Here is a 12,825-nt window from a genome sequence, read left to right on the forward strand (position 1 = left end):
ACATATTTGTAGCTAAATGTTAAAATTACTCCCTCTCTTTTTGCTTACTTGTCTCAAAAATAAAAACTCTGTCTTCAACAGTTAAGTATAGCTTCTTAAATCTTTAAAACAACTGAATAGGATTGATTCACAGTGTTCCTTAAATGTTACAGCAAAACTCTTCTTTCCCCCTGGGAGGATTGACTCTGCAAAGTGATATTATGATATGTTTGCATGGACAGAAGTGGTTTGCCTTAAGTCACAATAACTGGCCCTACAGATCCAGAATCACTTAATTTAAGTCTTGACACCATGTCTGTTTTTAAAATTATTGAACACAATATTGTGTTCAAAATTCGTAGTTTTTCCTTATAACCTTCATTTTCTTTGAATAAGGAAAATGAGAATAAGCAAACACAGTCAATAATGGTGATAATACTAGATTATGGAATTTTACTATTTTAGGAGAACAGCTCATATAAATTATTCCATTTATATCTGATTGGGCTTGTCACCTGAATGCTTTTCAAAGATGAGTTATAAAAAATATGCTTGCATAGTTGCACTTATGTAACAGTTTATCTCCCCTTGCTTATATGCACAAAAACTCTAGGAAAAAAAACGTGCCCAGATATTTATCTAGCATAACCGCTTTAAATTTCACATGCAGAAGTGTGATTGTGTTGGTGCATTATGAATGGTAGATTTGGTGTTGAAAAGTCCCCTCATTTGCTCATGGCATTTACAATTAGTAAATTAAAATGATTGTATCATATTAACAGTGGCACAACTAAAGTTTATAGTAGTCCTCTGAGGGCTGTGGGGGGAGACAAAGCAGCTGTTGCTGTTTGTTTATGCAACTCAGCAACATATGAGCGCTGGTCCCTCAATGGCGCTCGGCGGGCTGGGCTCTGCTTGATCTTTGAAGGTTGCTGCTGTTTGAACAAACCTCCCTGTGTCCCATGTAACACCATCTGTCTCACTAGGAATGTGGGAAGATTCAGCACACCCTAGCAGTTGTCATACCGTTTCTGTGCTGTCTTTTTGCAAAAGGCTTTTGTGTCATTGCTGCTAGAAAAAGGCTGACCTCCTACCTTGAGCATCCAGAGTGGATGACTGCATTTTTTTTTCCAGAATTCTAAGTCACACTGCTTTTTTCCCCTTGTTCAAAAAGGTCAGCTGTGTTTGATTATATCTTTGCTGCTTTTAACTTGTCTTTTCAGCAAACTTTTTTTTCCTTTTTTGTCCCTACTCCCTAGCACACTACTAAAAAGGAAAATGAAAAGTCGTTGAAGTCTTTCCTACTGGCCTGTGATAAAACTGTTCAAGCAGCTATAACCCAAGATGTTGTCTCTTACATTTGATAATGAATCAAATCTGATAGGCAACACCTCAGGAAAAAATGGGCTTATATTTGCTACTAGCACAATGAATAGGATATTTAAACATGCTCATCATGTAATGAAATATTTATAGTCAAGGTTTTTTTGTTTGTGTGTTTTTGGTTTGGGATTGGGTTTTTTTTTCTTTTTTAAATTTTAGATTGCTTCAGTATAAGATATACTTTTATGCTGATTCAAAAAATTGATAACTTTTGTTGTGTGGGGGTGGTTTTTTTTGAGACTATTCAGAATTTTCAGGAAAATATTTTTTTCTTGACAGAATTGTCACATTCTAGCAGAGAATGTTCATATTTTAGAATTTGTAGTAAACACGAAAAACAACAAATATCTTTACAGTTATACTTCCTCATCCCCAAAGGTTCAGAGATACATTTTGGAAACGACACTACAGAAATAATTCTAAAAGCAAGTGTGGGATGCGCATGTGAAAGCACTTTTTTTATTACCAACATTATCACTTTTATTGCAACTCTGAAAGACTGAGCAGATAAATAAGCATGCACTCAAACCTTTTGGCCTGTCTGAAAAATAGAGGCCTTTTAAAAATATTCATAACAAATTTTCTTTGTTCCTCCTGCACAAAACTGATGTCAGTCTTTCTCCTTTTATAGCACCAAATGCTAACCCAAGGAGCAGGTAATCGCAAGTTCAAATGCACAGAGTGCGGCAAGGCCTTCAAATATAAACACCATCTGAAAGAACACCTGCGAATTCACAGTGGTGAGTAGCAGAGGTGCTGGAGCTCGCATTTGCATTTTACTTAATTAGGGGAGTTTTAAAAGGTTGTTTAAAATTTACACAGTCCTATTTGTAGCTTTTTGGAACTATCCATTTATTTCATCAACTCTGTGTGCCTGATTTGTCTTCATGAGACTTATGGCACCACCAGTAGCACTGTCTTATAAAAAGAAGCAGAATGCTTACACGTCTTAAAAATTACAAATGCTTTGATTTATTACAAAATCTAGAGGCTCCTTTTTGTCCTTTTAAAACTGCTTCTTCAGAATAAATATTTTTGACCTGAGGAAACTCAACTGGCAGATTCTGAAGGATATTAATTTTTGAGACCTAACCGTGAAAAAAAAGGGTGAAGAATTTTGGATAAGAGCTATGTATGATAAATGCTCCCTGATTCCTGAGGGCTGTGGATCACAGAACAGAATCCTACCACTGAGATTTCCTCTTTATAACTAGTTTGATAGCTCTGCCAAGCATTTTATTACCAAATTGGATGCTATTCAAAGGACTAGTTGGATTGGTAGAATCAATGGAATCTCCACAAAGTTGATTAAAGCCATGGCTACACTTCCCTTTAAATACTGTGACATCTTTACTGTGCTATTGACCACACATTAATCTGACACTCTGTTTAAATAGGAGGCTGCCGATGGCAAGACAAGATTTGGGATCTCAGCTGAAAAAGGCATAGATAGCCCTTACCTTCCACTGTGAACATCTTGAATTATGTCCTCCCAGGGTAGATAAAGCTCAGAAACGGTTATGGTCACATAATTCTAATCTAAGTACCTAGAATGTAGAGGTACCCCATTGTGTTCCCTTCATTTGGTTTCACAGATTCTTGTCTTGGTAGACAACTGCAATTGTTACCTAATCAAGGAAATGTAACGGTAATTTTAATTATCATTTTAGGTGAAAAACCTTACGAGTGCCCAAACTGCAAGAAACGTTTCTCCCATTCTGGTTCCTACAGTTCGCACATCAGCAGCAAGAAATGTATTGGTTTAATCTCTGTAAATGGCCGAATGAGAAACAATATCAAGACGGGTTCTTCCCCTAATTCTGTTTCTTCTTCTCCTACTAATTCAGCCATTACCCAGTTAAGAAACAAGTTGGAGAATGGAAAACCACTTAGTATGTCTGAACAGACAGGCTTACTTAAAATTAAAACAGAACCACTAGACTTCAATGACTATAAAGTTCTTATGGCTACACACGGGTTTAGTGGCACTAGTCCCTTTATGAATGGTGGGCTTGGAGCCACCAGCCCTTTAGGAGTTCATCCATCTGCTCAGAGTCCAATGCAGCACTTAGGTGTAGGGATGGAAGCCCCTTTACTTGGGTTTCCCACCATGAATAGTAATTTAAGTGAGGTACAAAAGGTTCTACAGATTGTGGACAATACTGTTTCCAGGCAAAAAATGGACTGCAAGGCTGAAGAAATTTCAAAGTTGAAAGGTTATCACATGAAGGATCCATGCTCTCAACCTGACGAACAGGGAGTTACTTCTCCTAATATTCCGCCTGTTGGTCTTCCGGTAGTGAGTCATAATGGTGCCACTAAAAGTATTATTGACTATACGTTAGAAAAAGTCAATGAAGCCAAAGCTTGCCTCCAGAGCTTGACTACTGACTCAAGGAGACAGATCAGTAATATAAAGAAAGAGAAGCTACGTACTTTAATAGATTTGGTCACTGATGACAAAATGATTGAGAACCACAACATATCCACTCCATTTTCATGCCAGTTCTGTAAAGAAAGTTTTCCTGGCCCCATCCCTTTGCATCAGCATGAGCGGTACCTTTGTAAGATGAATGAAGAGATCAAGGCGGTCCTGCAGCCTCATGAAAACATAGTCCCCAACAAAGCCGGAGTTTTTGTTGATAATAAAGCCCTCCTCTTGTCATCTGTACTTTCTGAGAAAGGAATGACAAGCCCCATCAACCCATACAAGGACCACATGTCTGTACTCAAAGCATACTATGCTATGAACATGGAGCCCAACTCCGATGAACTGCTGAAAATTTCCATTGCTGTGGGCCTTCCTCAGGAATTTGTGAAGGAATGGTTTGAACAACGAAAAGTCTACCAGTACTCAAATTCCAGGTCCCCATCCCTGGAAAGAAGCTCCAAGCCGTTAGCTCCCAACAGTAACCCTCCCACAAAAGACTCTTTATTACCCAGGTCTCCCGTAAAACCTATGGACTCCATAACATCACCATCTATAGCAGAACTCCACAACAGTGTGACGAATTGTGATCCTCCTCTCAGGCTAACAAAACCTTCCCATTTTACCAATGTTAAACCAGTTGAGAAATTGGACCACTCCAGGAGTAATACTCCTTCTCCCTTAAATCTTTCCTCCACATCTTCTAAAAACTCCCACAGTAGTTCATACACTCCAAACAGCTTCTCTTCTGAGGAGCTCCAGGCTGAGCCTTTAGACTTGTCGTTACCAAAACAAATGAAAGAACCCAAAAGTATTATAGCCACAAAGAACAAAACAAAAGCTAGTAGCATCAGTTTAGATCATAACAGTGTTTCTTCCTCATCTGAAAACTCAGATGAGCCTCTGAACTTGACTTTTATCAAGAAGGAATTCTCAAATTCAAATAATCTGGACAACAAAAGCACTAACCCAGTGTTCGGCATGAACCCATTTAGTGCCAAACCTTTATACACAGCTCTTCCACCTCAAAGCGCATTTCCCCCTGCTACTTTCATGCCACCAGTCCAGACCAGTATTCCTGGGCTACGACCATACCCAGGACTGGATCAGATGAGCTTCCTACCACATATGGCCTACACCTACCCAACTGGAGCAGCTACTTTTGCTGATATGCAGCAAAGGAGAAAGTACCAGCGGAAACAAGGATTTCAGGTAAAGAGACAAATGTTTTTCTGCTCTGAAGAAAAGAGATGGCAATTATTTGATTATGTGCATGCAGGAAAAAAAAAAACTTAGTGAAAAAGCTCAGCAGAAACAGAAGAGTTTGCTTTAACATGAACCTAAACCGTCAGTGGGTTAGAAAAATGGATGAAACAGTGGATCACTGTACTCTAAGCACATTTACTTTAAAAACAAAAAGGATAAAGAAGAAATTAATATTTATTTTGAGATTTACTTAGATGGACTCATCTGCTTTTAGAATTAAACATTGGTGACAATATTTGGTAGGACTTACCTAGGTGCTAGAAGTTAAAGTTTATACCCGTCACGTGCTTGTAAAGATGTGCACAGGACAGGTGTGATGGCTCATGCCTGTAATCCCAGCACTTTGGGAGGCCAACGAGGGTGGATCACTTGAGGTCAGGAGTTTGAGACCAGCCTGGCCAACATGGTAAAACACTATCTGTCCTAAAAATACAAAAATTAGCTGGGTGTAGTGGTGGGTGCCTGTAATCCCAGCTACTTGAAAGGCTGAGGCAGAAGAATGACTTGAACCCAGGAGGCTGAGGTTGCATTGAGCAGAGATCGTGCCACAGCACTCCAGCCTGAGAGACAGAGCAAGACTCTGTCTTAAATAAATAAATAAATAAATAAATAAATATAAAGATGTGCACAACTTGCAATAATGTATATACACATTTTAATAGGTACTTTTGTTTTACAGAGAATGGTTTATTTTGAAGAGTATTTTTAAAAATGTCTTCCATATTTCACATGACCTCTTACCAAATCTTCGAAGTAGTTAATAATTATGCTTTATCAAATGGGAAAGCAGTTATATTTTAACATTATGCAGCATATAATCTTTGTTTGCAAAATAAGAGCATAAGTAGCAGTGCACCTCTGTTAACAGCTGTTCCAGTATTCCAATTTACAGTACATCTGCCCTCTTTGTAAATGTATTTAAGCCTATTTAATCTTCTCTAATATTAATTAGTGCAAACATAGTCTAAGAAAACTGAACTGTGGGCTAGCAAATGGAAATGTATGTTATCATGCAAGTTTGCACTCCTTTGGATCAAGACAAAATAAATATCAAGAAATTTAATAATTTACTGATCCACATTCATTATTGTTCAATGCTGAAGGCTGTTTTAACATAGAACATTGATAAAAAGTGTTATTAATATTCCCTATTTCAAATTAGAAAATTAAATATAAAAATATAGCTTGAGGCCTTTAGTTGGTAGACATACATTTAAATAGATTGCATAATAATAACATTTTGTACCTAAATATAAAATTCAATTAAAATTGGGTTTCTACAGCTACAGATCATTTCTAAAGTTAAGCACACTGGAAAATACACAAATTTCAATGTTAAATTTTCACTTATGGGTATTTCTTGGTATAAAGGAAATGAAGGATTTTAGAAGAGTTTGTTTCTCTCACCTTCAGAGTTGACCATTTTCTGTCCTTGAAAAACAGTGAGATCTACCTTCCAGGGCAGAGAAGTTTATATTTTTGTTGCATATATTGTTGCATATACTGCATATTGAGACCTCATATATTGTTCATGGAAAAAAAATTGTTTAACTGGATCAATTAGTAGCAAGCACTTTTGAGGTTCTCCAAATGTCAGCTTATGTGAAGTTGTTTGGTGTGAGCACAAAGAGAAGCCACTGTATTGAACTGTGTGATTCTATCGCAGGGAGAATTGCTTGATGGAGCACAAGACTACATGTCAGGCCTAGATGACATGACAGACTCCGACTCCTGTCTGTCTCGCAAGAAGATCAAGAAGACAGAGAGTGGCATGTATGCATGTGACTTATGTGACAAGACATTCCAGAAAAGCAGTTCCCTTCTGCGACATAAATACGAACACACAGGTATGAGTGACTTTGCCTAGTTGGTTAGAGCTTCCCGTCCTGCTGTACATTTCATAATATTTAATGAGCACACTTGTGCAACATAAGATGTAACATATGCTGATACCTTCAACAAGGAAGAAATAATGCTTTTGCCGAGCTCAGTAGGACTTTTTTGTTGCCTGTTTATTGGATCATTCATGTCTTTATGAGTGTGCTTGTCTTAATATCTTTCCAGTTATTCTGTAAACCAAATTTAGAAATTATGTCAAAGGGACAGTCAGATGGCCAGGGCAATGAAATGGCATGACACAGCCAGTTATTGAAAATATCTTCAAATTCTTAAGTTTCAAAGCTTAAGATGAACCTATATATGTAAAAATCTAATAAGAATTTCAGACAGTAATACATTAGTTTCATCATCCAAAACGCCAAGAAAGCCATAATTTAGGGGTAATTTTGTTTGTTTGTTTTTTTTTAATTAGCCACATTTTGAAAGAACTAAAAGCATTAGTGTCATAAAAGAAAAGTAATAGACCAGATGAGCTACTTGAAACCACCTATATTTGGAAGATTGAAATAAAACTTTCTAAATTTTAATTAGTATATTTCCAATTCATGCATTACTAATTAGGGACAATTACAAAGAGTTGACAAGAAAGCAGCCTAATTCTTCACTATGAGTAGAGAGATAGTGGGTTAATTTTTGAAAAGAAAGATGAAGTACCATATGTAATTTAATATTACTTCCCACAATCCAAGATCTGCAGCTCTATGGTTGAGCTCCACTTGTGTTTCCTCCCTGGCTCCATCCCCACCTCCCTGAACAATAACGTAGCTGAACCTCATCCCTGCCCCTAGCCCATCTCCAATTCTTCTCCACTGGAAATTTGGCGTGCTCTATTAGCCCTGGATGGGGGGAAAAAAGTGTAGGATCTCAATCAAAATATTGGCAAGAGGGAACAAAAAAAAATAGGGGAGTATAGGAAAACAACTCATTCTAAACCAGGAAGTCTAGTATCAAACATTTCAATATGGAGGAAAAAAAACTAACACGTTGGGGGGAAAGCTTTTTGGGGGAAAAGTGATGGGGAGGCACAAAAGAAAAAGAAAGAAGACAGAAAAGGGAATATGAGCCAGGCACAGCAGCTCATGCCTGTAATCCCAGCACTTTGAGAGACCAAGGCAGGAAGACTGCTTGAGCCCAAGAGTTTGAGAACAGCCTGCACAACATAGTGAGACCTTGACTCTACAAAATATTTTTTAAAAATTAGCTGGACGTGGTAGCTCAAGCCTATAGTCCCAGCTACTTGGGAGGCTGAGGTAGGAGGATGGCTTGAGCCCAAGAGTTCGAGGCTGCAGTGAGCCGTGATTGTGCCACTGCACCCCAGCCTGAGCAACAGAGTGAGACCCTATCTCAAAAAAAAAAAAAGCCGAGGTAAGGTGAATACTTCCTGTCATATTTTGACTGCCTAGATACATGGCACTCTTTTCTGTCACTGAAAACTGTCCTTGGGAAGTACTTGTACTCATCATCAGCTATTACTCCTCACTGGGCACATGCTGGAGGCAGCGCAAGTGACCAGCATCAGCCTGATAGTGTGGGGAGGGTTTTTGTGAAGAGAATAAGGTTGATAAATAACAGGGTTCTTATTCCAACCAATACAGTTTTCTTTTCCTTTAGCTGTCTGATATTCATTGTTATTATTTTAGAAGTTTAATGATACCTTAAAGACAACCCAATCTAAATCCAAACAGCTTTTATACTTGTGTTATATAATTCAATGTTTGAAACATCAAAATTTTCTTTTAGCATAGATATTTTCTTTAGTACTAAGTGCTACTTAAGCATTTACAAAGTAAAGATATTTTCATACCTAAATTTTACTTTAATTTTAATATTTTAATCAACCTTAAATATATTTTGTATTCCATTATTCAGCTACAATAGGCACATCACTGAAGGCATCTTTCCCTCTCTGATTGGTTTTATTATATGACCATATGCAAACTCTATCATTTACTACACAGTGAGTGTACAACTTTTATTTTAGTGAGGGCTATCATACACATTGACATCCAGTCAATATATTTACTTCTTATAAATTAGAGAATTGTAACCTTCATAGGTCTGTAGATAGTTGAGAGGCCCAAAAGTTGACAAACACAAATATGCATAATTTATTTGAAAAATAAACTTCAGGCCTGATGCGGTGGCTCACGCCTGTAATCCCAGCAATTTTGGAGGCAGAGGCAGGTGGATCACCTGAGAGCGGGAGTTCGAGACCAGCCTGACCAACATGGAGAAACCCCGTCTCTACTAAAAATACAAAATTAGCTGGGTGTGGTGGTGCATGCCTGTAATCCCAGCTACTCGGGAGGCTGAGGCAGGAGAATCACTTGAACCCGGGAGGCGGAGGTTGCAGTGAGCCAAGATAAGGCCACTGCACTCCAGCCTGGCCGACAGTGTGAGACTCCATCTCAAATAAATAAATAAATAAATAAACAAACAAACTTTATTTTTTAAAGTAAAAATAAAATATTCTGCTCTTTCAAGATGTGAGAGCTGCTGCCTCAAAACATTGCCTAGCAACAAGATGCTAATCATTCAATGGTTTCTCTAAACTTGTGATTAATTATCTTCCTGTTGGCTTTCCAACTTGTCAAGTTTCCAGCATGTTAACTTTTTGGTCACTTGACCAAACATCTCATGACATTTCTACTGTCAGTGTATTAGGTTCTATTCAAATCAAGTTCTTCATGGATTTTCTATTGATGTGATATATGTGGAAGTTTAGTCCATGTTCCTATCCCAACTGAACCTGTGGGATAGTTCCTATCCCACTAGCCTTTCATTTGTTTACATTAAGCACTAGTAATATTTTGAGAATGCACTAAGATGAAAATTATAAGTGAGAACTATATTGGGACTGATTGATTCTAAGGTTGGGAAATAAAATTGAATCATCATTTCATTATGCATTGATTATGAATGTGTCCTTGGTAAAGTGTGTTTGTGATGTCTGTCTGCAATTTTACATATAGAATCATTTAACTGAAGAAGGAAATTATGAGCTACTTATTCTTGGGACCCAGTGCTTTTTTTGCCTCAATTTATTTCCTAGGCAGATACCAAAGTCATCATGCTTCATTTTTCTTACCAATGGCTTATTGCTTGCTTGCTTTTCCTGGGTCCTGGGACCTGGGACTGGGACAGAGGAGGGAAACACTGTGTAAATGTTGACTTCAGCAGAATTAATTGTCGCAAACAAGGACTGTGAAATTCAAAACTCTGAAACTCCTGTTAGGCACTGTCAAGAACTCGTTTGTATTCTAAAATTTAAATCTGACCTTTATTGAGTGCTTTCTCTGTTGAGACTGTCATGGTAGGTGCTTTTGAAACCCACCTTATTTAGAAAAGTAATACAAATGTTTCTACTTTTGAGTAGATAAGTCTAAGTTTTAAATAAATTTACCAGTCAATCTTGTTTCTCAGTTACATGGTAATTTTTTTCATACCACAAACCTTTCACTTATTATTAAGTTGACTTACCATTCTAGCTGTCAGGTGAATCACAAATCTAGATATTAGAGAAAATATTCACCCTCAGAAAGTTTGATTCACCCAGTATCAATTTGGATGTTCTGAATCTCGGTCATGTGGAAATTTAATTCTAGGACATCTTTATTTGAATCAGGTAAACAAACAAAACAAGTTAAAAAGAGATGAATGTCCAAGTCAGTTACTATTTAAATTGAATTTATTAAATGCTTACCACTGAAACTTCTGGAGATCAGTAAACTATTTAGTGTAAAGTATATGTCAAAACTCTCACCTGCTCCCAGATTCTATCCTTTGCATGATGTCATAACTGAACATTTGATTTTTTCAGGTTGTCAATTCATAATGCAGGATTAATATATGCCTATTATAAGCATACTGTTTATTATCGAATGAGTTCTCTGAAAATTGAACGTCTATAACCAAGGCATATCTCTAAGACAGACTGCAGTTTAGTGGGCATGCGCGAAGCGTTGCTAACAGGCCTTGAAACCTATAACAGAGGATGCTTGCTCTCTCTGGACACTGCTCTGTGTTGTGTTGCTTTGGAAAAGAAAGCCATATCGACTGTAATGTTCATTCAAAATTATTCATACAGTATCTTCCAGAAGTTACCTAAGTAGTTGACCTTTTTGTGCTCCTGAGCTGATGAGACATTAGTATCCAAAAGAGGCTGTAGGACAGTTTGCCCATACACGCTATAGCAACTAGAGCATCAAGAAAATTTTCATCTCCAATTTCTCTTCTCTCTGTTCAGATTTATTACTTCCATGTACTCTGCTCCTGCTGAATGCGTCCTACTTAGAACTTGAGAAATTATTGAACGTGTATTAATGAATAAGAATAAAATGATCTAACATTAACTGAGTGCCTACTATGTGCAATCCTTGTACTAAATGCTTTATATAAGTTGTCTTCCTTATTCTTTATGCCCAGTCCGTGAGTTAGGTCCCCAAATGATCTTCCTTTTACCTACTGATCCTGAGAGAAGTTAACATGCCTGAGAATGCGCAGCCTGTCATAAACGATGGATGTGAACCCAGATAATCATATTCATTTAACACTGCATCATCCTGCCCCTATGGATGAATTGCTGCGACTAGAAACGTCTTATCCTTTCTCCTGATAGCATCCTTTCCTTTAAGGTCCAAGTCCACACAAGTGAGACCAAATTCATAACATAATGACATGAAGTTTCCCAGGAGACAAAACCTCTTGTCTTTTTCCCAAATACACGTCTGCTTCCTCTTAAATTACCTTCCCACCACGGTGTCTTTCCAAATGGAAAAGCATGCTATCTTTGCAGACTCTTGGCACTCCATTGGGATTCTCTGTTATCCAGTTTACCTCTTTCAAAATATCTTTTCCAAAAGTTAAGGAATGGTTCTTGTGTGGTTTGAATTATACTTGCTTTCTTCAGAGTATGAGCTACCTTGAAATAGGTTATTAGAACTGTCTTTATTTCCAATGTAACTAGTAGTCACCAACAAATATCTTTCTGATTTCCACTCTTCCAGTTAAATAACTTCTTTCTACTCTAATATTGTACGTTACTACATTTATCATCACTAAATTTCTAGTGGACTTTCCAGTTAAATAAAGACCATTAATGAAATAACATACAGCAGTCTACAGCATTTTCCGAATAGTGGCATGCCCTGGAGGCATTCAATAACTATTATTAAATATATTTAATTACCGATTGAGATTTTATATCACCATATAACTGAATACCTGAAGTGTATAGAATGGGTTCCTAAACTTATAACATGACACTTAGCAAACGAAAATGGGGTTGGATCTATTCTGTTGGGTTTTAATTTAATTTGCTGAAATGCAAGTTTGTATTAGGAAATAAAGCATACAACTTCATATATGTTACAGTGATCCATGGCACTCTACATGACACATTTCTGACTTTAACTCTGGAGCATCAGGCTGATAATTTTTTTTTATCAGTTCTATTTTGGAAATAAACTTTTAAGTATGGCAGCTATGGAAGGTGTTGAAGGCATTCCAGTGCTATTTGTGGCCTGGAATCAACCAGATGTGTTTAGGCTTGGCACTGGCTTTAAGTTCCAAACACTGGTTAGAAACTGCCTGGAATGCCAAAGGAAATACAGCATTCCCTAGTTGAAGAGTATTTTAACACTCAACAAGTGGCTGACATCTTATGGAAAACTTTAGAGGGAAAACACTATTTGGAATCAGTTCAGCCTCCGTGATATACACCCTTCTAATTTGTATTTTCTAATGGTTTCTTCTCTGATTTTTATTCTTAGACTCCTATGACTGATAAGACAGTCTTGACATCCTCTTTCCTCTGTTTCTTCCATTCCCTCCTAACTTGGCAGTTTGCTCCCATTTAAGACCTAAGATCC

At 37.4% G+C, this 12,825-nt stretch overlaps 1 protein-coding gene across 7 annotated transcripts in view; it reads left to right on the forward strand.

The window, feature by feature from the left end:
* The window catches only part of ZEB2 (zinc finger E-box binding homeobox 2), a 135,529-nt gene that overhangs the window by 116,673 nt on the left and 6,031 nt on the right, over positions 1-12,825 (forward strand). For all 7 annotated transcript variants that reach the window (XM_003267620.3, XM_003267621.3, XM_012502534.2 and 4 more), the window contains 3 exons: positions 1,994-2,102; positions 3,033-5,002; positions 6,723-6,903. In XM_003267620.3, coding sequence (XP_003267668.2) covers positions 1,994-2,102; positions 3,033-5,002; positions 6,723-6,903 — 2,260 coding nt within the window. The remainder of the gene's footprint in view (positions 1-1,993; positions 2,103-3,032; positions 5,003-6,722; positions 6,904-12,825) is intronic.

The sequence above is a fragment of the Nomascus leucogenys genome, chromosome 20 (genome assembly GCF_006542625.1).
Source record: "Nomascus leucogenys isolate Asia chromosome 20, Asia_NLE_v1, whole genome shotgun sequence".
Classification (NCBI taxonomy): Eukaryota; Metazoa; Chordata; class Mammalia; order Primates; family Hylobatidae; genus Nomascus; species Nomascus leucogenys.